The sequence below is a fragment of the Zootoca vivipara genome, chromosome 1 (genome assembly GCF_965207765.1).
Source record: "Zootoca vivipara chromosome 1, rZooViv2.hap1.1, whole genome shotgun sequence".
In the NCBI taxonomy this organism is placed as follows: domain Eukaryota; kingdom Metazoa; phylum Chordata; class Lepidosauria; order Squamata; family Lacertidae; genus Zootoca; species Zootoca vivipara.
Genome location: NC_142582.1, coordinates 75,662,326 through 75,689,498, shown reverse-complemented (window position 1 = coordinate 75,689,498; position 27,173 = coordinate 75,662,326). Strand labels below are relative to the sequence as shown.

At 40.1% G+C, this 27,173-nt stretch overlaps 1 protein-coding gene across 3 annotated transcripts in view; it reads left to right on the top strand.

Moving 5' to 3' along the window:
- The window catches only part of NELL1 (neural EGFL like 1), a 376,722-nt gene that overhangs the window by 201,227 nt on the left and 148,322 nt on the right, over positions 1-27,173 (top strand). For 2 of the 3 annotated variants that reach the window (XM_035117446.3, XM_035117428.3), the window contains exon 13: positions 10,786-10,911. The exons of the other annotated variant lie outside the window; for it this stretch is intronic. In XM_035117446.3, the coding sequence (XP_034973337.2) occupies positions 10,786-10,911 (126 nt within the window). The remainder of the gene's footprint in view (positions 1-10,785; positions 10,912-27,173) is intronic. 3 annotated transcript variants of the gene reach the window in all.

Genomic DNA, 27,173 nt, shown 5'->3' with positions numbered 1-27,173 from the left:
TAACTGTGATACTACTGAACCTACTTCAGTTCTGTAAAAGTGTTTTGGAGTAGAGGAGCTAAACATTTTTCTGTGAAAGGCCTTAGGAAAATGAGATTAGATTGGCGAATGCATTTCCATATAAACCTGATAAGGTTCATAGCGCTGGAGATCTATATGACTTGTGGTTTTATAATTATTTAAATGAATTGTTGCCCTGGAGAAGTAGAGCTTATGACACCTGCATGCTAACCTTCTTCTAAGGAGCTTAAAACAACTAATGTGAGCTTTTGCCATTTTATCATCACAACAATCATGCAAGGTAAATTTGGCTCAGGCTCGGCAGGTGTCTGTGGTCCAAATTTCTAACAGTGGCTCTTCTTGAGTTCCCCAGACTATTGCATAGCAATACATTAGAGTTTCTGACATATAGAAGCAAATAAATAATTCAGCAAGAACAAGAAAAAAAACTGGCGTTTCAGTATGGTTAAAAGCACCAAGCATAGTAGATGTTCAAAGAGTATGTTGGAAATATATGAAACCTAATACAGCCACTTTATTTCCATGGATTTTTCAGTGTTACCTCCTCATACTCTGATACCTTAAAAAAAGACAATGAATCACTACTCCTTTTGTGAATAGGCTTTCACCACAATCTATCAGAAAAAGCAGTGTTGCATATGTTATACAACATACATGTGTTATAATTTATTTACTTTCTATATTTATACACCCCCTCTTGGATACTACAATGTTCCTTGGATGTGTAATGTAGGTAACTCTATATTTTGCAAGAGCAGTATTGCTGCTTGTGACACAGTTTCTGTCATGTCTGCTACATTGCAGAGGTGTGAGCCCATGCCCAATTTGAGGAGGGCAGAGAAGACCAAGCTGGATATTGAAGCACATGCCATACATCACTTCCATACATCACTACTGGGAAAACCATAGCTTTAACTATACGGATCTTTGTTGGCAAGGTGATGTCTCTGCTTTTTAAGATGCTGTCTAGGTTTGTCATTGCTTTTCTCCCAAGAAGCAGGCGTCTTTTAATTTCGTGACTGCTGTCATCATCTGCAGTGATCAAGGAGCCCAAGAAAGTAAAATCTCTCACTGCCTCCATTTCTTCCCCTTCTATTTGCCAGGAGGTGATGGGACCAGTGGCCATGATCTTGGTTTTTTTGATGTTGAGCTTCAGACCATATTTTGCGCTCTCCTCTTTCACCCTCATTAAAAGGTTCTTTAATTCCTCCTCGCTTTCTGCCATCAAGGTTGTGTCATCTGCATATCTGAGGTTGTTGATATTTCTTCCGGCAATCTTAATTCCAGCTTGGGATTCATCTAGTCCAGCCTTTCGCATGATGAATTCTGCATATAAGTTAAATAAGCAGGGAGACAATATACAACCTTGTCGTACTCCTTTCCCAATTTTGAACCAATCAGTTGTTCCATATCCAGTTCTAACTGTAGCTTCTTGTCCCACATAGAGATTTCTCAGGAGACAGATGAGGTGATCAGGCACTCCCATTTCTTTAAGAACTTGCCATAGTTTGCTGTGGTCGACACAGTCAAAGGCTTTTGCATAGTCAATGAAGCAGAAGTAGACGTTTTTCTGGAACTCTCTAGCTTTCTCCATAATCCAGCGCATGTTTGCTATTTGGTCTCTGGTTCCTCTGCCCTTTCGAAATCCAGCTTGCACTTTCAAGACCGGTGTTATGTGGTCTTGGCGGCTCCTCCCAGTCACCAGTCTAGCTGCCGCATTCTGGATTGGTTGTAGTTTCCAGGTCACCTTCAAGGTTAGCCCCACATAGAGCGCATTGCAGTAGTCCAAGCAAGAGATAATTACAGCATGCACCACTCTGGCGAGACAGTCTGCGGGCAAGTAGGGTCTCAGCCTGCGTACCAGATGGAGCTGATAAACAGCTGCCCTGGACACAGAATTGACCTGTGCCTCCATGGACAGCTGTGAGTCCAAAATAACTCCCTGGCTGTGCACCTGGTCCTTCAGGGGCAAAGTAACCCCATTCAGGACCAGGGAGTCCTTGCCTTCCTCCTGTGCTCCCAAAGCAGTACTTCTGTCTTGTCAGGATTCAACCTCAATCTGTTAGCCGCCATCCTTCCTCCAACTGCCTCCAGGCACTCACACAGGACCTTCACTGCCTTCACTGGTTCTGATTTGAAAAAGAGGTAGAGCTGGGTATCATCCACATACTGATGAACACCCAGCCTATACCCCCCTGATGATCTCTCCCAGCGGCTGCATGTAGATGTTAAGAAGCATGGGGGAGAGGACAGAACCCTGAGGCACCCCACAAGTGAGAGCCCAGGGGTCTGAACACTCATCCCCACCACCACTTTCTGAACACGGCCCAGGAGGAAGTAATGGAACCACTGTATAACAGTGGCCCCCAGCTCCCAGCCCCTTTAGACGGTCCAGAAGGATGTTATGGTCGATGGTGTCAAAAGCCTCTGAGAGATCCAGCAGAACTAGGAAACAGCTCTCACCTTTGTGGAGATCATTAACCAGTGCAACCAATGCAGTTTCTGTCCCATGATGAGGCCTGAATCCCTACTGGAAGGGATCCTAATGGTTCGCTTCTTCCAGGCGTGCCTGAAGTTGTTCAGCAACCACTCGCTCGATCACCTTGCCCAAGAATGGACATATAAAAAATATAAATATAAAATGCACATTTAAAACATTGTAATTAGCAAGAGAATAAAGTATTATTGTAAGCATAGGATATATCTTCTGGTGTTGCTGCCAATTCTGCCAACGATGGTTCATTGTGGGCAGTGGATATGGAAGCTCAGGCTTGATCGCCCAAGTCTCCATTGGGTTTGACAAAGCTAACTTTTCTGTAAGGAGACTGTTGTTGAGAGAAGCCTCAGGGCATTTCCTCAGCCAATATTATTTGGTCTGTTACTAAAACCAGACTAATCAGGTATGTTACCAGTTCACTGAGATTGCTTCTGAATCTCTTATTCTGGGCTTTGGGTGCTGTTGCAGCTGCAGGGCAGACAATGTCACTTTGGCTTAAGTTCTGCTCCTTCTTCTTCTCCCCCACTGTCTGCTTCAATGATTCAAGGCTTGCCATGTTTGCAGGAGGAACCAGTGGCAGTGGGGGCAGGAAAGGGCAAGTGGGTGATGTTTGTGTCAAAGGCTTTGGGAGAGCAGGAAGAGCAGCCAAGGTGAGAAGCAACCACATCCCTTGTTGAGGTAGAATGTATGAGTCACAGAGTGAGATTCTGCCAAGGCAAAAACTGCTCTTCTTAAATACCCTGTTCTAAGGTTTTCATATTGTTTACATACTCTGTTTACTAAACAGCATTTTCATATATGCAAATTCTAAATGTGTTTTAAAAATAATTTGTTTCAGACTGTCAGATGCTTTATGAATATATTATCAAGTATCCTAGTTTAAGTAAAAGTGGCATGTTTTCCATTAATGCATTTATCAAAATTCTGCAGCCATTTACTTAGGGTTAAGAAAATCTCCTTTCTGTTGAGAATATGAAGTGTATATTTATTACTTGATATTTTTTAAATGGTTTAATTCCAGCAAATGTTAATTACTTGATTTTGTGTATCTCTGTCTAATGCTAAGAGCCTTTTAAAGAAAGAGGTGTTCATACATAAATATTGAATTAGCAAAGAGCTTCAACTTCAGATTTGACTTAATGTGCCGCACATATGAAATTCAGCTTCCTGCTGAACCGGACTACACTTGCTTCACCTCCACAGTTTATTCTTTTGGGTATTTGTGATGACAGAAATCTTTCTTATCCATAAGACCATTGTGAGATTTCCCCCCACCTCCAGTCTCTCTTAATCTTTGCCGCACCACTTCTTCCCTTATGCCTGCTCTGTCTTCTTTCCTTTAAAAGCCCTGCCCCTTTGCTTCTGTAATTCTTGGTGGTTGTTTTAGCTCAATTTCTCTTTCCCAGACCCTGGGACTCTGTCTTACATTTTGCCAATAATATGTCATTTCTGGGCTTTGTAAAAAAATTCTCTCTCTCAGTCAAGTGGATATTTTAATTTTCTCACGGAAATTGCATTTTGAGGAGTACTGAGGTACTAGATGTACAAAAGTTTCCTAGTGCCTGAAATAAAGCTCCTATGCAGCCTTATAGCTAGAGCAGAACTTCCTCCTTTCCGTTGCAAGAAGAGGCCCTCTAACTATCAGAGCAGCCACTCTTTTTCTTTCAGGAAAATAAGAAAGGAAGGCCACAACTGTTTTTCTTTCCTGTGCAATTTGTCACTGTGACAGATCATTATGGGAAATCTTTCCTTATTAGTGTACCCCCATTTTGTAAGGGTTTCCCTAAGAAGTACTATACTGTACTGGTTTGGTTGAAATGACTGAAACTCCCTAAACTGTTCAGCAAGTTGGGTGAAGATGTTCTAAGCCAGGCACCCCCAAACCTCGTCCCTCCAGATGTTTTGGACCATCCCGTCCTCTTAGCTAGGGATCATGGGAGTTATAGGCCAAAACATCTGGAGGGCCGCAGTTGTTCTAAACCTTACTGACATAGATCTTTCTTCAAGCCTAGCCCTGAGGGGTGGGGGCGGGGGCGGGGAATGAGATTTAGATTTACTTTCCCAAAGTTACAAAACCTAAAGAAGCTTGGGAAGGATCTTTAGAACGTGGTCAATAGCTTAATGACCTTACAGTCTTAGTGCAAAGGGAATATTTTAATGAGAAATTCTGGAGAAATGTCCTTTCTGACCAAAGAACTCAAATGTCAAAGTATATCCAAAGTTTCTTTAGGAAAAGAAAGAATGATGGACATGGACAATTCAAAGTGTTGGTGCTGACCTTTAAAGTCCTAAATGGCCTCGGTGCAGTATACCTGAAGGAGCGTCTCCACCCCCATCGTTCTGCCCGGACACTGAGGTCCAGTACCGAGGGCCTTCTGGCGGTTCCCTCGTTGCGAGAAGCCACGTTGCAGGGAACCAGGCAGAAGGCCTTCTCGGTGGTGGCGCCCACCCTGTGGAACGCCCTCCCATCAGATGTGAAAGAGAAAAACAGCTACCAGATTTTTAGAACACATCTGAAGGCAGTCCTGTTCGGGGAGGCTTTTAATGTTTAATTGATTATTTTATTTCATTTTTCTGTTGGAAGCCGCCCAGAGTGGCTGGGGAAACACAGCCAGATGGGCGGGGTATAAATAAACTATTATTATTATTATTATTATTATTATTATTATTATTATTATTATTTAATAAAGGAGAGATAATCTTACCTTATACCTCTTTGAGCAGAGTCTTGGATTTCAGAGTATGTGTACAGTTCCTTTCAGAAAAGAGGTAAAAGACCTTGCAGAGCATCTTTGGTTACCTGACTTGGGTAGGTCTTAGGGGACAAAGGGACCAGGGCAGGGGTGGGGTGGGAAACCACTAACTTGCAAGCCATACTTCGCCCATCAATGATTCAGATTTGGCACACATTTTCCTCAAAGCATGCTCACCTGCCCGACACCTGCGACATCTGGTGTGGGGCAGGTAAAGACAAAGCTGTCAATGCCTAATCAGGAACCTTATACTGTGCACCCAATTGTTCACTGGCAAGGGAAAATTCAGGCTTTGGCTCTACTATCAGGTGATGGGTGGTAGACCTGAAGCCTCAGGTGATTTAAAGCCCCATGTAAGCCCTATGGCAGCCAGTAAGGTAGAGAATTGTGAAGATGATGGCCGCAGCCAGTAATCAGGAAGGCTATCCCAGATACAGCAACTGATACTAAGCTGATGTCACAGTCAAGGAGTCTGAAAAGGGAAATGGGAAGCATCCGTGATTGGGAAGTAGTGCTGCCTGGGCAACCCAGAATTTCAGATACTTAGAAGGGCCTTAGGTGATGACTGGCAAGAAGGAAGAAGCCTTTGGCTGAAGCACCTAGTACTTCAAGTGACTTAGAATCATAGAATCATAGAGTTGGAAGAGACCACAAGGGCCATCCAGTTCAACCCCCTGCCAAGCAGGAAACACCATCAAAGCATTCTTGACATATGCCTGTCAAGCCTCTGCTTAAAGACCCCCAAAGAAGGAGACTCCACCACACTCCTTGGTAGCAAATTCCACTGCCAAACAGCTCTTACTGTCAGGAAGTTCTTCCTAATGTTTAGGTGGAATCTTCTTTCTTGTAGTTTGAATCCATTGCTCTGTGTCCGCTTCTCTGGAGCAGCAGAAAACAACCTTTCTCCCTCCTCCATATGACATCCTTTTATATATTTGAACATGGCTATCATATCACCCCTTAACCTTCTCTTCTCCAGGCTAAACATACCCAGCTCCCTAAGCCGTTCCTCATAAGGCATCGTTTCCAGGCCTTTGACCATTTTGGTTGCCCTCCTCTGGACACGTTCCAGCTTGTCAGTATCCTTCTTGAACTGTGATGCCCAGAACTGGACACAGTACTCTAGGTGAGGTCTGACCAGAGCAGAATACAGACTTAGCTGCGGCTGGAACTAAAAGGTGTTGTTTGGTACGTACCTGCAGTGTTCAACACTCATTGCCTTCTGCAATGGCCCTTTTTATTGATATCTGACAAGATGTAAGAAATTAATAGACAGTATGAGCTTCCCAATAGATCAGTGGAGCTATGCCAGCTTGCAACACTGAATACTGATGCTCCAGTATTGTCTTTCTATTTTTGTTAACATCTGCTTCCCTTATGGGAAGGTCAGGTTTGTGTGAGTGATAGCTATCAAATGATAAGCTTAACACTTGATAAGCATACTTTCAATGATGTGCTGATAAGGCTGTCTGTGACAGCAGAGACATGATAGCCATTTCACTCAGTTATCCTGTGATAAACATGGTTGTTTGAATTGGCCCTATCGTATTTCAGATGCATGGGGAATATACCGTAGCTCTCTTTGGATGGCTGGTTTCCAGTTATTGTTGCAGTAAAGAACAAAATGTCAAGAGAATGAAAGCTGCCAGAATGCAAATATTAATGAAGTACCTCCACATCAGATGAATGCCGTCATCTACTATGCCATACTAAGCCATGTACTATGATGCAGTGATTCTTACTGAAAAGCTTTGGCCCCAGTGACTCTTTGTCATTACAGCAAACTAGCTTATGCAGATGGAAGTTAGTGATATGTGAAGGATCATTATGCTGTGTCAAGTTTCATTTTAAAGACCATAAGTAGAACATTTTTATAAGAAAAGCAAACTACACCACCATTGCAGGGAAAGACATAAATCATGTATTTTTATCACCTCAAAAGACCACCAGAAGACAAGCTCTAATATTTCAAATGCGACAAGCAATCTACTCACATGAATCACAATTTGAGTTCCATTATAGCCAAAGTGATGTGTACCATATTGTGGTTTATGGATAGTGCTGTTACAATGTTGCAGATTTTTTTTAAAAAAATCCTGGGCATTTAAACTTGTGTATTTTTACAGATAAATGAAATCACAACCATTACTTTACATCCTTTGATCTGAACATATCTTAGCAAAATCATTTTACTAGCAGGAAGTCCTGGGGGGAAAGGAAATGATGCTTGTTTTAAACTTTTATTATTTGGAAACCAATTCTATACAACCTAAAATCAACAATTAAATTACATTCACAAAATTTATTTAAAAAACACACCAAAAACAGTGAGTCAGATTAATATATCAACATAGCTGGAACCTCCCCCTTGGAAAGCCTGTTTAAAGAGCTAAGTTTCAAGCAAGCACCCAAATAGATGCCCGGGGCTCCTGCTTGTTTGTGTGCTGCCTTGCTCCTCTCCATCCCAGGATGCTGCAGTGGCTTAGATAGAATGGTGCAGTCTGCTGCTAGCCTGGACTATGTCACCAAAATCCAGCAGGCAAAAAAACCTACATGTTGACAAAAGGCTACTTTTATGGACCACCTTTTTTTTAACCTTTAACCAGCCTGTAAATTTACCTGTAGCTCTTCCTGCCCCATTCCTGTAGGGAGGAAAGCATGGAACCTAAGATGGGAGTTAGCAACTGCAAGGAGCTAGAAGAGAGTGTCATACATGCTCCCATGGCAGTGGACCTTGGTTGAAATTAGAGGTATACATAAATAAAGGAAGACAATGCCACAGAGAAACTATTCAAAGCTGTAGATTTTTACCCTTATTGCTATCAAAAGTTTAATGTAAACTTCACTGATATTTTTTAATGAATAGTGGTATGTAAATATTTTATGAATAAAAATAAACTAAGAAACTTTCCATTTTTTACTAAAAGAAAATCCTAGTTAAATCTGTAACATTCGGTGTTTTTTCAGCACTCCCCCTTTTTTAATGACATGGCTCATGTCTTTCAAATTCATTGTTGAAGCTTCAGACAAACATGGAACCTTGTCAGGTTAATTTTTAGATGGATACCTTACTAGTTCTGACATATTTCCTATCTCTCTTCCTTTACATCTATGATTCAGTATTATACATGATTAAACAAAACCCTTTCAAAGGAATGAAATAAAAGCCTGCATTGTTTTTTTAAAAGATAGCAAGCAGAGCAGTGTAAGCCTGTACTTACAGCCAAGTGTGCCCCATATGGCTGCAGAGCACTATGGTTTGATAGAGAGAGTGACTCTTTTTCCTTGCCATTTGTCTTTCAGGCTTTGACAGTCCCCCCCCCATTTTTCAAGGGGATTATCATTCAGAAATAGCAAAAGCGAGGGGACTTGATCGCTCAAGGTATTTGTATCCCATCTTTTGCCTTCAAGCCATCATTTCAGATTCAGTCCAGACCACTCACTGATCAAAAGTCCCTGTCAGTTGACAGCTGCTTGGTGACCAGTGCAAAGTGATTTCGTTAGTTGCTCAAGCTTCCTACTTACTGCATTGATGTCTATAGGATAGTAGTGTTCATGACAGCTGGTCTACTTGGCACTCAGCACACAAATACAGGATTGCATCAGCGTGGGAGGCAAAGCCCCTTTCATCATTTCTACCAACATGTAGTAGAACAAAGAACAATGAAGCTAGTTTTGTTGTCCTTGTTTTACCTATTCAGACTCACATGAACTCTGTCAGACTTTCAGGGATAGCTGTATTCACTCCAGCCAACTAGAAAAAGGTATGTAACAGGACAGTATTTCCTTAACACCGATACTAGAAAAATAAGAAATGTAAAACTGAAATGACTCATGCAAATGCAGTTTATGTACCAGGAAGATCAAGCACAGCTGGACAATAAAGCAAAAGCCATCTGCATCCCAAATATTGCCTTTAGGTAAATCCTAATGCAGGGGTTCTTAAGCTTCATCGCCACCTGTCCAAACCTGCCCCAAGTGTAACTGAAATAAAACGGAGGCAGATGGTGCACCTTGCACATAACAGTTTTATCCCTGATGGGGTGAGCAGATCAAAGGAGAATAGTAGGAGCTGGTCTACCCACAATATGCTTTAAGATACCTATGGGAGAGGGATCCGAGAGAAGAAGAAAAACACCTGTGAATAATAGAATTTTTCCCATAATTGTAACAATGCTCTGCAGCCTTTCTAGACCATATCATACCTTTCTAGAACATATCATACTACTCCCAACTTTGGCAATTTTATCTTCTTCAGTAATTTGAATGAGGTCACATGTGCATATTATTAAGAAAAGGGAGACTTTGTATTCCGTTTGCCGCAAAACCTAATATATTTGGAATGAAACGTAGGGCATATGACTGATAAGAGGGATAAGTAAAACTCCCCTTGGATTTTTTTCTAGACTCCTTCCGCTGATATAAGAATCAATCCAGACAACATTTTGTCTGTTGAGGATTCTTAATGGTTGTCTCATATTTTGATTTAAGTGAAATTTCTTTGACAACTCAGAATGATACTGTACTGTTACAGGCATGTTGTTTTGTTGTGTACCATAAAACTTTCTGGGATTTTGTATTGTGTGATAAATAATGGGGAATAGGTAAGTGCTTAATGGGGAGTGATGAGTATCTAACTGCATGTGAATCAAGTGCATCCACCCAGGTTGGAACTGGGACAGAAGCTATTTGATAGTTTTGTCTGAATCTAGTGTGTGTCAAAAGGAAGCAGTTTGCAGGTTTGAAAGCTTGGTTAGAGAGCTGGATTGGGTTCTACTGCATTGTTTTGGTGTCTCTATTCTACCTACACATATAACCAGGTGTATCAAGAAAGCGCCAGCTGCCTTCATAAGTGTCTTGGGTCACAATGCTTTCACAGCTTGACTGGATGGAACTAGCAAGAGGCCACCTCTATGATACAGAAAGTAATCTCTCCTCTGACAGAATAAAGCTAGGGCCATAGTGGGAAAGGGTTTCCCCAGCACACTTGAGCTACGTTTCCTCCAATCATTCATGTTCTTACTCAGGCTACTTGTCCCCAAGGCTGTCCTCCAAAGTAGGCCAACCTTATAAAAGGTGATGTTAAATATCAACTTCTTGAGGAAATAAGTTCACAGGCCTTTTATTGAAATCAATGTGCTGAAAGAATGCATGTCTAATTTGTAATTGACTAATTTAACCTTTCTCTTTAACACTTCACAATTTTGGAATACTCCAATAGATGAGTAATTACTTTTAGGAGTGGTGGTCAGCATAGCTGCCAAGTTATCCCCTATTTTAAGGGATTTTCCCTTATGCTGAATAGGCTTCCTCGCGAAAAAAGGGAAAACTTGGCAGCTATGGTGGTCAGGAGGAATGCCCATAAAGTTAATGGCAGAATTGTAAATGTTCTGCTTTTTGTGGATATATGTTGGATATTTTTATATAGCATTTTTCATATTTCAGTGTTGTATCGCTGAAGATGTGCAACTGTGCAGCTGATTGCAATCTCATGGGGTGTTTTTTCCCCCTCAGATATTGATGAGTGTGCTGCTAAGATGCATTATTGTCATGCCAACACAGTTTGTGTTAACCTGCCTGGATCATATCGCTGTGATTGTGTCCCAGGATATATCCGCGTTGATGATTTCTCATGTACAGGTAAGCTCTTAATATGATCGCAGTAACACCATGAGACTTTATTAATATCCAGTGGTGTTCATTTGGAAGGAATGAAATATTCTTCATATTGTATGAAGGCAATAGATTTATTCCTTGAGGGAAAAATATATCCTTGAAAGTTGAAGAAATGTTTTCTGAGAGGGGGGGGAGGTTTTCCTATATTTATATAAAAAAAGTAAGAATTTAGAATCCAACTGTTAAGACTTCTCTAGAGTGGTGATACCTCATTACATTGTTCTGCAGTATATACACAGGTTATTTCTCTTCTTCTTAAATGCTAAATTTACTGTCAGGGAAGTGGGAGAAGAGAGTGCTTGGACTGAGCCAGTTTCTGCTGCTTCTCATCCCACCCCATAGCTGCCAAGTCTCCTGCTGAAAAATGCGGGATCAGCAGTGGCACAGCACCGGAAGTTGCTTCTACGCATGTCCAGACATGCGTAGAAGCAACTTCCGGTGCCGCTCTGCCCGATTTCCGGTGCCCAGGCACGGGCGGAACGGCACCGGAAGTCGCTGCTACGCATGTCCGGACATGCGTAGAAGCGACTTCCAGTGCCGCACTACCCATGTCTGGGCACCGGAAATCGGGCGGCCCCAGCACCCAAAATGGAGTCTCCCTGGCAGGTAGGAAATCCGGGGGATTTACGGGATTTTTTCCAATCTGGGCTGCCAACGGGAAACGGTTTAAAATACGGGGGTTTCCCGCAAAAAAGGGAGACTTGGCAGCTATGTCCCACCCTCCAATAGAGAACAGGAGCAGAGGAATATGTTATGGGGTACCAGGTCCTGGTGTGGGGTACAGAAGCCTTTTTGCATTTGTGATGGAGGTGACTGGCACATGGAGTATATTTCATGTGATTATTTATTTACACGTACTGTAAAACTGAGTTAAGTATTTGTTTGAATAACAATTAGGGGAATGTTTTTGCTTGTTAATTGTTGAGAGTTAATATTTGCCTAATTCTTAAAGAAGAATTGAACAATATGGAACAAATACATCAAAGTCAGTAAATTTTTAATCTATCAGTAAAAAGCAGTAATGAGGAGTCTTAGGAGAGCATTAGTGTTTTTAACTAATATCTGCAGGTGGTTTGTTGGAAGATTAGGAAGAAAAATAATGTGTATTTCCCCTAGAATTTGAGAAAACCTTGTTCTTGCCTGTACCTGAGAAGATAACTCCTGACAGTTGTCTTAGGAAGGCATGGATTACTTTTAAGTTTCATTTCTTTTGTTTTGGAGCAGTGAAAGGCACTGTTTCTGAAATGAAATGAGCATTTTAAAGGGCTGCCTCTCTTTTCACCTGGAAACATGGTCAATACAAAAAACAATATGTGAATGATTATTCCAGAATTCATGTTCTGAATATATACAATTCATAGGGCAAGGTCTTAGGGAATAAACAGGAGCTTGGTATGGAGCAAAAAAAGAAACATAAAAAATTGTGTCTTCAAGGGATAAGGATTAAGGTGCACAGCAGAATTGGATATATTCCAACCTTGGATCTATTCAGGATTACAGAAATGTACAGATAACTCATACAACTTGCACAGGGATTATGTTCTGGGGATCGTATGTAGTGTAAAGGTGAAATTGTGTATTGTCAGGACAAAGTAGGGAACTGCCTTTCCTACTTTTCTTAAGCCAGTGGGCTCCAGCAGTGCTGGAGGGGTGCCAAGATTGGAGACAAAGTGAGCACAGAAGCCAGGGGTGAGGCTGGTGCAGTGCACCCGGGTGATGTAGGAGGGGTCGAAGAGGAATGCTGGGAGGTGACAGCACTGAGACTGTCTCTGGGATAGTACTCCTCATCTGTAACTTGGTCCCCCCCCCAGGTCCAAACACAGTCCATCCCAACCCACTTGGCCTCTCTCCAGGGTCATCAACAAGCAGCTCCTTTGAATTCCCTCCCAGCCCCTTCCTGATCTGACCAGCCTCTCTGCAATGTCTCTTCAGGATTTATGAGAATAAATTCGAGAGACGTAATGACTTCCATCCATTGCAAAAGCTTGCTATTTATTCCTGCCTACTGCTTCTTAACAGTTACCAATTTATATTATGACTTTTACTCCTTGGCCCTTGGTAACTAAGCTTACTTCATAACTTGTCACAAGGGGCATCCTTAAAGTATTATATATAAATATATACGTGTGTGTGTGTGTTTCTGTTGCATCATAACTTTCATGTACATGCAATCTATTTTTCTTCCTAAATATTTTTTTTACTACTGACTTTTCATTTTTGAAGAACTACATCTGTCTTTAGAGATTAATTTTATAGCTTATCATTCAAGTGTATTTTGGTGTGCTTTTGTGCTACAGTGAATTGCTTCTAACCTTCATTTCCCTGTTGCATCTGTTACATGAATTCGCTAGATTGTCTTTGGTAGGCAATAAAGAAATCTCTGGATTCTCATATCTATAAAAGAATGAGTTTCATATGGAGAGTAGGACAAGTGTAGACTGGCCTGGCGCAATTTTAACAAATGGTCTGTGAAAAAATAAACAGTGATTTGCCAAAGGTCTCCCTGGAGCTACAAAGACATCTGAAAGCTTTATATAATTGCATTTTCAGTACAGATCCAATAGTGGGTATTAAAACCCTTTCATGCTTTTGTGAACTGTCTTTGTATGGTGGGAAAGGGCTATTTATTCAAGCTGATAGGTTCTCAATTTGTCTCAACCTGATCACGTAATAAAGGCTTTTCTTAGTTTCAAGTACCATATGTACATTTTCTCTAATTTGGAAAAGACCGAAATTTTCTAATTGACTCCTTTGTGCTTTGTCAGAATGCAATTGATTATAATTCACCTAAGGCTGCAGTGTAATTTAAGAAATTCATTGTGTGTATGTATTTATCCACTGTTCTCAGTTGGCGGAAAGCGTTACTAATGCCCTTTGTAGCCCCTTTGTGGTAGTTTGGTGCAGAAAGAGGGAACAATTGAGTTGCAGCCCGGTGACCTGTTTAGGCACCTTTCTGGGTGATGGGCTGACCCTGAGGCTTGCAGTCTGTGTGGTGGAGCCCTGGGATGGTATAGGCCACCCACCTGAAACTATGGGGCCTTGGACGGTTGTGTGTCTATGTGATACAGCAAGACCTACCTACACACCTTCACAGTATAGCCCGAGGAAAGTGTTAGCTGGTACAGCCATACCTCCATTTCCTACAGACAGGGGTTTCGTTGCGTAATGGCTGCAGTTTTACCTTAAAATTAGAGTTAGTTCCCAACTGATAGTTGTTTCCCTCTGTAGGTGGTTTTTTTTTTTTTGGTTTGAACTTAAATAAAGTGGCCTTAGTTCAACTCAGGCCGTGTATCTGACTCTACTCAGCCTTCAGAGTGCAAACAACCTTCCTGTTTCGGGCACACTGAATTTTTCAACTTTCAAATTCCAAAGATGAGGGCTGCTAAATGAGTGTGTCCAAAAGATATTTTTGTTAAAATTATATAATTTAGTTTTGCTTGGTAAGTAAAATGTGTGTAAAATTGCACAGACATCATTAAAAATGAATGCCAAATACTTGCAGTTACATTATATATTAATATTATATTTATTCATCATTATTATCATTATCATTTTCAGATGGTAAAATTAAAATTCTTTGGTTTTCCAAAAGCAGTTTTTCTGCTTATTCAAAAAACATAGATTACCAAGCTAAATGTTGTCCAATAAAAGATTTGAATTCCTCACACTCAAAAGCATACTTTTAAGCTTCCTCACCAAATTAATTTGCAAAAATTAAGTTCCAGCCCCTAAAATGGTCTATGATCTACCTGTTTTCAGCAGAAGCAATCTGTGCTATTTATCCCAGGCATCCCTAACCTGCAGCCCTCCAGATGTTTTGGCCTACAACTCCCATGATCCTTAGCTAACAGGGCCAGTGGTCAGGGATGGTGGGAATTGTAGTCCAAAACATCTGGAGGGCCAAAGGTTGGGGATGCCTGGTTTATCCCTTTCCTCTCCCCAACTGATTGTACAGGGTGCTGGCTCTTGGTCCTTTGAGAATCCCAAAGCCACTTCCCTCCCCCCTACTCAGAGCAGTGAATTCTCTCTTCTTTAAAAAAAGAAGAGCTGAATTAAGCATTTAAGTGGAAAAATGTATAAGGCATCCTAAAACCTTTTTTAAAAGTAGTCCAAAGCCTGACTTCCTCAACACTGGAACTACCGGTAGGTTTGTGCATAATTACAGACCCAAAGGTGTTCTCTTCCTACAGCAGAAAAAAGCAAATAAACTCTTCAAGGTAAGCACTTTTATGAAAGTATTAAATGTCTTGCATGTGCTGGTTTTATTCTGCTATTCCATTCTTTACGTAGGCATAGTAGTAGGCTGCAATAATGCAACAAGAATGAAATTTTCAGAAATTCATTGGCTGTAGTCAAAGTTGTTACTCTCTTTCACAGAAGCAGCTGTTACTATTTTAGGGGAAGAGCACTGAGTGTGAAATGTAATCACAAATCCAATAAGAATTCCTCTGTTTTCTTTAATTCTTGTGCAAGAGTCCGCAAACTCATTCTCATGACCTTTTAAAAAAAATCTCCAATAGAGTGTATATGGCACTGGTTTTTGTATTGTTACGCACACCTGATAGATACATCGTGATACTGCACTTCAGTAAATCTTCAACCAGCCGTAATGTAAAAGGTAACCTAACAGTTCTAATGCATTTTCTTTTGCTGCTTACAATTCTCACAAGAATCCAACCTAATGGATTTGTGGCTCCTAGTTTTAATGTGGTTTTTATTTATTTATTTAAAGAATCACTTATGGCACCTAAAGCTACTAGGGGGAAAACATATTACCCCTTTAAAATATAAAGTATTTGTGTGTAGCATGAACACATTCCAAATTCTGTGCACATATATTTTTGTTCCTTTCCTTTGAGAAAAAGTTCCACAGATATGCTCAGGGATCTTATTAGCATTTCTGTACTCATAAAAAAGAGAACAGGTGAGGTCCTGTGTCCATGCGACTCCATGTACATTTCTGATTCCCTATGTTCATATCAGAGGCACAGCAATACAGGGCCATGCCTCACAGTTGGGAATTGTGTGTCTGAATTGCTAGAGGGAAGTATGTGAATCATTCCAAAAGCCTGTCTATCTTAATTTTGGCTTGTTTTGTTTGTGTTACTTATTATTTCTTCAAGGTTTACATTCTCAATACGTGAAATACATATTGGAAGCAAAACGAAAATTTGTAGATAGGGTATAGTAGTTTATTTTCATGGTGTACCATTAGGCTAGTCTATTTCATTCTGCAGGAGTATAGATTTGTCATTGGAGTGTTTTATTTAAGAAACAGCTTCTGCAATTGAAATGTTATTTTTGGACAGCATGCATGTTGTTGTTGTTATGATTTATAGTGCATAGAGATAATTGAACTTAATAGCTTTTCTGTCACCATTTTTTATTTGGCATTTATACAAATTTCTCTTGTTGCTTCTGAAGAATATAACTGCACACATTGTATTGTATGTGGCTATCAACAAATGGTAAAAGAAAAAGTACAGTATAAAAATATCAAGCCAGATCCAGTTCTTTTTGAAAACATCTTTCAGACCGAAATGGGTTTTGAATGGTGCCATTACTGATGTTAGATTTGAACCCATTTATTTTTTCGCATAGTGACTTAACTTTTTGTTGCATGTGGAAAGCAAAAGAGAATTTCTGGAAGATGTTGGAACATGAGCAATAAGTTTATTATTGTGGTTGATATTAGGTCCTGTAATAATGTTGTGAGAGTTGGCATCTGGGTTTGTTGCAGGGTATGGCCTCTATGTTTGTATCTATGTTATCTGGCTCGTCATTGCTGATGAGCAGCTGTTTTAGATTAGCATGCTGTCTGTAAGCAGAGACAGGCCTACAACTTGGGTCTTGACAGGTAAACATAATTGTCAAGGATGGGCTGTAGATTGATGAGTTGCTGGTGTAGTGTTAGCTGGGAACTGTAAGTGACAACTGGAGTCACAGTGGCACCTGCACTAGAAGTGTAATATTGCTTTAAATGTTTGCCTCCTTTTTTATCCATGCCCTGAACAAAAAAACTGTATGGTGTTCAGAGAGTCTGGTAACACTTCAGTGGTGTTTCAGTTCAGGCACTTGTGTACAGCTGACATTAATGGAGTATGTTTGTGCCTTCTGATCTACCATGTGTGAAATTCCACTGTGAAATTTGACTTGTCTGATCAAAATTCTGTTGATTCTGTTGATCATTCCTCAAAATTAGTTGGAAATTTTGCCCAAGCAGAAACTTCATTTGAGTGCATAACTACAGTTTATTCATGTACTTCCTTAACAAAAAAGTTGTGAAATTGATTAGATATAAATTGGTTTATCACTCCATGGATTTTGATTAGTCTAGGGAAAGTAGCTACATATTATGTGAGGTTTGCACAATTAGGAGAATGACTAGAGAGGCTTTCTTCCCCATAGCAAGACTCTCCCCTTGATTCGTAGTGATGGGTGAACCTTCCAAGTCTTTCCTGGAACTATGCAAGGAAAATGGATTGTCTTGCTAGATGTCTGAAGAAAGCAAGATATTGTATAAACCAGGTATAGACAAACTCGGCCCTCCAGATGTTTTGGGACTACAACTCCCATTATCCCTGACTGCTGGTCCTGTTAGCTAGGGATGATGGGAGTTGTAGTCCCAAAACACCTGGAGGGCCGAGTTTGCCTATGCCTGGTGTAAACAGTTTGAAACTTGTTAACATTTACATACTAACACAATAAATTTAGGGTGTAATTGATTGTAAAGGTAAAGGGACCCCTGACCATTAGGTCCAGTCGTGACCGACTCTGGGGTTGCGGCGCTCATCATGCATTCTTGGCCAAGGGAGCCGGCATACAGCTTCCAAGTCATGTGGCCAGCATTACAAAGCCGCTTCTGACCAACCAGAGCAGTGCACGGAAACGCCGTTTACCTTCCCACTATTTATCTACTTGCACTTTGAGCTCACCCCGTCGTGGGGATTCGAACCGCTGACCTTCTGATCGGCAAGCCCTAGGCTCAGTGGTTTAACCCACAGTGCTACCCGCGTCCCTTTACGTGAATCCAATTGATTGTAAAATGAGGCCAACCTGGGTCAAGACTTTAATTTCAGTAGAGTTTAAAATTCATACATTTTTGGAACACAGGGATTCTTAATTTAAAGGCATTATTTTCCCACAGCATAAGAAATCCCCCCAGCATTTTTATTGTATGCTGCAGATTTACTATGATACCTGTTGAATTTAGTGAATGTCTTTGCTTCTACTTCAAGGGTTTTTGGAACAGCACTCATAGGAAAATTCTATATGTGGCATATACAGGGTAGTAAGTGCTTTCAGATTGTAGTTCTATTTTTAATGAAAGCATATTTCAAAACTTTTTATGAATTGAAGTGCATTGCTTATAATTTCATTTTTGTGTATGTGTGTGGGCTGAATATTTCATGGACGGTGTATTGACTGAGGCAAACCTAATGATTTTTTAACTCAATGATTGACTCTTGAGTTTCAATTACTGTACTGTTGTTCCAAGTGGGCATATAAGACGACCCCCAACTTTTCCAGTTAAAATATAAAGTTTGGGATATACTCGCCGTATAAGAAATATAACCCGGCATATAAGACGTCCCCCCGACTTTTCCTGGGTTAAAAAGTAGTCTTATACACAGGAATATACAGTACATGTTTTGAGTATCCTTAGATTGATACAGAAATCAAATGGAGTCCACTGGACCAAGGATGAGCAAGGTGGTCTTTGCTTGACATTCTGTAATTGTGTCTTAGTGCTGTACTGGATTTTTGTGGTACAGTATTTGATTTTTTTTTTAAAAAAATGTGCCTGTTTGAAGGGCAAAGCTACCAACAGAGGAGAAACAACCCATTGTGAAGAACATAGCAATGAACAGCAGCAGCACCTAGTTTGATGCTTCATCAGGATCAAGTCTCTCTCCCTCCCCTCCCCCCCCAGTACAATTCCTAGTGTATTCCAGGTTTTTCCAGCATTAGGGCCTACAATAGAACTAAGAAATAATATCTATGCCTTTTTGCTTAAGGTGTGTGAAAACATTACTTATTTCACTTCATAAAGGGGCTAAGCAGCTCCTACAGGAATTTTCAGTACTTTACTGTTAAAACTTTGGGTGAGTTGGTTGATGAGAGTTTGTTCATGACTTGGGGGTGAGTTGGTTCATGACTTGGTTGAAGATTCACCAGATGAGCCTTTCAAAGTCCAACGTAAAGTCCACTAGCTGACAGTGGGTGTTGAGCAGCAGATGGCAGAAACAGAAAAACAGGAAGTTGATGTTTCTGCTCTTTGGAATATGGTGACCCCATCTACATAGGTGAAGCTTTCTGCAAGCCCTGGTACTCTTACAAACTCTTTAAAAGATCAAGAAGCCATGGGAAATCAGGCACTTCCTCCTGATGCCAGGAACCTTTGCATCATTGGCTGTCTTATCTGAAAATTGCAATGGAATCCAGATTGGAAGCATTAGATTTTTTTTTTAATGGTCTATCATCTAGATTGGCACTGTTCTGACCGCACACTTAGCAAAATAATGTCTCTGACCCTGCTGTGCCAATAACTACCCAATTTACCTACCTGTGAAGATTTATCCGTATTGATGTACAATTTTAATTTAACAACAACAACAATATCAAAGTGAATATAGATTTTTAAAAATAGTTTAGGTACATTTATTGTTTAGATATCAGTCTTAAAGTAAAATGTTTTGAAAATGCAAAGTCACTCCATTCACTTTAAACACAGAAGGGCTTTAACTAACAGACGTGGTTGCCTGGGGCCCAACCAACTGCTTTAGGCAAGAAACAGGAAGAGGGATTGTGTCATGTTGTAGGTACCCTGTCTGTAGTTTTGGAACAGGAGACTTTTATGCCTCCTAGCACTGCTTGAGGATATAAGCTAATCATGAAGTGCGTTCAACTAGAAAGAAACTTTATAATTCCTAATCATGCATTTTAGAAGCTTTTTGGCCTTAATCCACATTCCCAAAGTTTGTCACAAAATGGAACAACTCATAGGTTAGAACACATATCTGTTGCCACCCCTGGCTTACGAGATACTCCACTGTCTTATCTTGCCAGTAGAAAATATTTATTTCTATTTTTTTTACATACTCATAAGGTGAGGGATGTTGCCATCTCCTGTTGAAGGTTAAGTACTGTATTGGAAATACTGAAATACACAGGAACCTTTGTTGAGATTTGAAATACTACATGCATGTTCAGTATGCGTACAAAAAAAGCCCCTCAGGACACTGAGGAGCAGCACACATAGCTGCCACAAGGATGAAAAATTTGCCAACCACTGTGAATTTGCAGAAGTAGAATAATAGAATCATAGAGTTGGAAGAGACCACAAGGGCCTTTAAAGTACCACAAGTACTTTAAGTGTGGTCATAGCCCCTCTGGATTATTTTTTTAATGTTGCCTTAACTGAAATTAGGGTAAATGCAGGATAGATACTTATTGCCATAATCATCCCATCCATAAATAAATCAGAATGAATGCTCAATAAAGACTGGGCATAGACTAACAACTATGCAAACGTTCTGCAAGCAATTCAGGATAAATGCTGAATAGATTAGTTTTCTGGGGAAGTCTAAAAACTTTTGATACTCTGTTGTGAGTTTTTGCATTTGACTTTTCTTCTTTAGAATGAGTGCTCTGATGTATTTATTAAGTTGGATTTAGCATTCCAAACAACCAAATGGGTGATTATTGATCTCATGTGCAAACAACTCAGAGATCTAAAAATCAACATATTGTAACTATAATATATGGAACTTGTAACTACTGTATTAAATCATGAAGCACTACCTAAAATATCCATACAGAGAAGGGGGGGTTTCATTGAAATCTGGGTGAGACTCCAATCTCTCTATCCTGTAGTGCCTCATTATATCATGTGTACAGAGTTTGTTTGTGAGAGGAGGCAAGACCAATTAAAACATGATATTGGAAACAAGTTACATAAGTTTAACTGGATGGTACCATGGATCTGAGGCTCCAATACTTTGGCCACCTCATGAGAAGAGAAGACTCCCTGGAAAAGACCCTGATGTTGGGAAAGATGGAGGGCACAAGGAGAATGGGACGACAGAGGACGAGATGGTTGGACGGTGTTCTCAAAGCTACCAACATAAGTCTGACCAAACTGCGTGAGGCAGTGGAAGACAGGAGTGCCTGGCGTGCTATGGTCCATGGGGTCACGAAGAGTCGGACATGACTAAACGACTAAACAACAACAACGATGGATCACTTCACATTTTGTGGTTCCAGCAGAAGAAATGTGGGCTGCAAAAGTTGATGTACCGGTACAATATTGGCTGGGGAACCTCCCCCACCGGTACTGCTACATTGTTCTTTGGGAGGCAAATTGATCAGAAAGATATCTGCTTGAGCCAGTGTAATTGGAGAAAACAGTCCTCAGCTTGATAACGAATAGTCTAGCTTGATATTAAGCAGATGTGTATACTAAAAGAGTACAGTAAAAAAAAATTTCCCCAGGAGTAATTACTGAGTTGGAATGGAAAGAGGTTTATTCCTGGAGCTGTAAGAGGGACCCATTTCCTTTGTATCAGCTAGGTGCTGAATCAATGACTATAGGTCAGCAGCTTGAGCTACAGGGGAGGAGTCACATTTTTAGTGACTTATCTAGTCACATATATTTGCATTATGGGATTTGCAAATCGTTTAGACCCCTGTTTTGGCTTCAAGTGGTATATAAATAAGTAAATAATGCAATATGACATCAAACTTCAACTGTTGTGACATGTCTTCAGCTACTGTGTTGGAAAGACTTTCACTGTTCTCTAGACTTTTCCCACACAGCATCCACAGTCCTGCCATGCACAGTGGCTGGGGTGGGTGGGAGGGAGGGATTAAGATTCCTGCACCAGCCTCTTCACCAACGTACTTGGACGGACCTGAAGAAGGGAGACAAAATAGAGATTTTAGCCGGATGTCTCCTTGCCTTCCTTGTACGCAGCTTCTTATCTACAAGATATAACACAGAGAATCTGCACTCTGGCCTTCAGTACATTACAGCTGAACTCTTGAACTTGGTGACACTGAATAGTAATTTGTAAGATTGCATACATCTCTCCCAGACTGATTTGAGACTGCACAGATAAACTTTGGGGAATGAAGAATAGCTCAGTGGCACAGGTCTCAAATTCAGTCCCTGGCACTTCAAGTTAAAAGGTGTGTTAGTAGGTTTAGTGGGGGACAGCTGCTGCTGCATGAGAATGGCTGCTTTTCATAGTAGACAACACTAGGTCTTATGAACAAAGCAGTCAGACCTGGAGCAAGGCAACGTCTAATGAATTCATATATAATTTGAAAAAGCGCCTTGGGCCCAATTTGATAGAAGACACATAGGGATAGGCATTGTGTGGGCTTTGGTTTTTGTATTTTCTACAGAGGGAGTGGCATCACTGAATTGTGGCAAGTTTTCTCATATATTTTAGTAGATATCAGTAAATACAACTGGGGTTAGATTATTATTATTTATTTAAGAAATCACCTTTCCTCTTAGTGGATAATGTACTTTGCTTGTTCTTGCCTCTTCTTCAGTCATCTGTTGAATTGCTCAGGAAAGAAAGAGTAGAGAAGACTGGAATTTTAATATACTAATCAAGCAGTGCCAATCTTTTAAAAATCCTTTAAAGTCATCAAAAAGCCAAATCGAGTAGAATACTTAACTTTAGTCCTCTGTAGCACATCACATTATACAGGGGTGTATTTTACCACATATATTTGTCATCTTCTTACTCAGTCCTGAACTAATTTACCATTTTGATGCTCTAAGTCTGATAGATATCCACACTTCTAAAACAAAACCTGGAAGGGCGTGAAGTGTTGTAGGAGGAGGGGAGATGGAGTTTTTTCACCTTAGTATTTATTTTTTAACCTAGAAATAAAAAATAATAATTTCCATGAATAATTCCTAATCCAATTTCTTAATGGATCAGTGTATTTTGTTCATGTCGTGTATGTGACTATGCAAAAGGCAACAATATTTTAAGTGCATTTACATTGTCACAGATATTTGTTAGCAATCTTGTCATAAAACAAGATTTCATCATCTATTGCACCCAGCAGAAAAAATTACTGAACACTGAAATAACAAATGTGTTTTATTGAATTTTCAAAGAACGTTTGTTTTTAAAGGAATATCAGACAAATTTCATATATGCTTTAAGAATCTGAATCATTTAGGCATTGGCTTTCTGCAAAAAATAAATAAATGACTAGATCTAGTTAGCTGTTTTGATTATTTCTAATTGTATTTCCTTATTTATGTCCTTCAGCCATATGAAAACATTAAATCGTATTAAAACAATATATAGGCAATAAGACAAGAAAACTAATTCAGCAGCAGCTTTGCAGATAATAATGTAAAGAAACACAGCCATTAAAATAAGGGGGGGGGGAGAGAAGAAGAGCACTTATACTATACCATCTTCACTTGTCATCTAAACTAGAGAAAGGCTGCTTACGTCTTAAGTGGGCGGCGGTTGTGGCTCCAAGACCCCTAGAAGCAATTCAGGTGGCTGGCAGTTGGGAAATTCTTGGGCCAGCTGCGTGGTGCACTGGGAGTTCCTGCCAGCCACCAATTTGAACTCTGGCCAATCCGGCCAAGCCTGAGGGCAGAACCTGGGAGCGGAGCAGAGTCTAACAGCCTTCACTTTGGTCCACTCCCAACCCTTAAAAGCCATCTGTGACTTGTCCTTGGCACCACTTTTGGCAGGGGAGAAAAGCCCTCATATCCCACCTTCAGTTACTTGTGCTTTAGGATTCGGATATGCTAACCTTTATTCCCTCTCTAGGGCTCTGCATTCATGGGCTTTGCTGTGGTTTTCTAATGGTTGCCATGTTCAGAGCTGGGAAGGAATTTTCTGCAAACAGATTGGCCCTGTTTGCAGGTTTTGTCTTCCCTATATCAGTAGTCACAACTTTGGTGGTTGTGTCTTAAAGAAAGAGGAGGTACTGTACTCATATATTGAAAAAGTGCTGTGGGTGCTAGCAGAAAATGGGCGCCGGAAGAAAGGAGGGCGCTGGTTCTTCATACCATTGAGTAAAAAAATAGCTGTAATTATAAGTAAATCCTATTTATGATATCCTATATGTTCTGGGTTAATGACAGTCTTCCAAATTTGTGTAAACAAGGAAAGTCAGAATAAGTAAATGTTACATATTATAGCTGTTTGGTTTCTTGTTCATGTTCAGAAAATTGATCATCACTGATATGTTGTGCAATTTGATTTCCCTCTAAAGTTTATATGTATGCATTCCCCATTTCGAGCTGTGATTTAGGTAAAATATGTATGTTTGTTTGTTTTGGAATGCATCCTAAATCAAAGCAGTAAAGTTTTAAAATAAAAATGTGGGCTACCTGTAAAGATGATCTTTTATAGGCATTAGATTTACTGTAATTTATATGTTTCTCCCTCACGTCTCTTTTTAATTGAAAATTGCACAACAATGTGGTGCAGGTCTATTCTTTTAGAGCTGTAACCATGGCTTTTGCATGGCTGTGACAGCTCTGAGAAATGATTAAATCCAAGGGCACTGAAATAGCAGGATGAGACAACAGGATTATAGAAAAGTCACCTGTTGAAGTCTGAAGTCAAGTGTTTTAAGAAAAACAAATATCAGTGAAATTTGAAATACAAGTAATCCTGCATCACAGGGGAGGCAGAAGGATTGTATTTAGATGTTAAAGAGGTCAAGTCTGAAAAATCTGATTTGATTCCTCTCTGATGTAGTAGGAAAAGTTACCCAACCCTATGGGCATGTGCCAAATCTGAGGAAATGTAAGTAAAGCCTTGCTTTACCCATGGCTCTAATGAATAATACTGTTGCAGAGCTCACTTTTCCATAATTCAAGGTCACAACATGTCACTCAAGAACTTTTCCAATATCATATTGATAAGGTCTCAACCAATTAAACAGCATCAATTAAAATTTAAAATATATCAATCATATGCTGGCAATGAAATGACAGCCAACTCATTAACTTCTTGGAGCATTCTGTAACAAAGCAGTATTTTCTTCAGAGCCAGCAAAGATGCATATTTAGATACACAGCTGATGACACATATCTTTACCCTGGCTTTTGATATTATTTTATTATTTATTATGATATCTGAGACAAGGGCTTTCAGGGCCCACACTTGTCCTGTGATTGTATTCTTTTCTGTATTTTAAATTGTTAAACCAACCCGGGGACCTGTTGGTGAATAGTAGGTGGTGATGGTGGTGGTTTTATGATCAATCAGTTGGAGGCTGAATTCTGTAGCCTTGAAGTAGCTATGGAAAGGACTCTGCTCTGTCCTGTAGTTTTTATTGTGCTAAACTGCTAAGTTGATAATTATGCTGATGAAGAACTGGGCAAAGTCAATAATATTGCAAAAGCAGATGTTGCCTTGCTCTTTAGCAGAAAACCTAAGCTCATTGCACTGTGCCCCCACCCCCGATGAACTCCTGGGACTAAGCTGTTTGAAATTATATTTTATATTTGATCTGTTGCAATGAGACTATACTTAATAAATCACCAATCTACACCGTTAGATTAACTATAATAAATTTGATTGGGGACTAAAAGTTATTATTACCCTGTGTGGGGTTTACTTTTACACAGAAGGAAAGATACCAATTAATTTGCTGACAAAATTAATGTCCAGATTGGAATGAAAGCTGCACTCCTTGGCTATTTAAAATCGGTGAAGTCAATACCTACCGGTAACTGTGTGTAGAATTGTACCAAAAGCTACAATCAGTTTTTGAGTACTTTAGAATGTGTGCATTGTGTGTGCTAGTGTTTGTAGATAGATAAATCTATAGTTATAAAATTAAGGGAGCATGGGCCTGGGGAGGCCCAAGCCACTTTCCACTTGGGGTACACGCAAATTATGTGTTCTACATCATTTGAGGGTTTTGCCTTTAGGATCATGTTTTGAAACCCATATGCAATGAAGAGGGGCTAGATCTGTGGGACATTTTCATGTCCCTGTGGCCTGTGTGATCTGATATTTGTATGCTTGATCAGTAGACAGATCCTTTATGACATTAATTACAGGTAGATAGCCGTGTCGGTCTGACGTAGTCGAAACAAAAAAAATTAAAAAATTGCTTCCAGTAGCACCTTAGAGACCAACTAAGTTTTTCATAGGTATGAGCTCTCGTGAAAAACTTCTTCAGATACACTGAAACAGAAGTCACCAGACCCTTATGTATAGTCAGAGGGTGGGGGGGTATTACTCAGAAGGGTGGTGGGAATGGGTGATTGGCTGATAGGAGTGGTAAACCTGTTGATGACTGTTAATGACTGCAATTGGTCTTGCAGGAAAAAGCAAGGGGTGAGCTGGCATAAGAAAGCTTTATCATGTATAATGAAATAAGAATCCAATGTCCTTATTCAGACCAGGTCTCTCCATGGTTTTAAGTTTGGTAATGAGTTGCAATTCAGCAACTTCTCTTTCCAGTCTGTTTCTGAAATTTTTCTGTAATAAGACAGCTACTTTGAGATCTTGTATCGAATGTCCTGGGAGATTGAAGTGTTCTCCTACTGGTTTCTCTGTCTTGTGATTCCTGATGTCAGATTTATGTCCATTTATCCTTTGGCGTAGGGTTTGGCCTGTTTGTCCAATATAGAGAGCTGAAGGGCACATTGTCACTCAGTGACATAAGATGCTCTCCAATTGAGGGTTTGGTGAATGAAGGATCAGTTTCAAGATCTGCAACAGTGTGTTGCCAATTTTACCTGCCCACTATCTGTTAGACATGGTTTTCCCATCAAGTGCTGTGATCAAGTGTCACAGGGGTAACAGCAGTAGGAAAAGATGTGTGACAGCTGAGAGGGGGGAAATGACGCTTCATTTCCATTGTGTATGTTTCTTTAACATATGGAGACAGAATTAACTGCCTGCTTTCCTTACTCTTTGCCAGTAGAACTTCCCATGCAAGTTTCTTCTTTTATCTCTGGTGGTAATCCTTTTACTAGACTTAAAAATGTCTAGTAATGTCTTGCACTCTTTGTAATCCACCTGTTGTAGATCAATACATTTTAATAACCAAGACCTCTAACGTCATTTACTGCACTCATTTTAAGCATTAAAAGGCTTAATCAGTGGTTACCACTTACATGTAACAAAGAACATTTAGCAATCTTTGCTTTGTGCTGTTAATAGTGCAGTATATCATTTTGTGATATCTGATATTACTCAAAAAGAGTA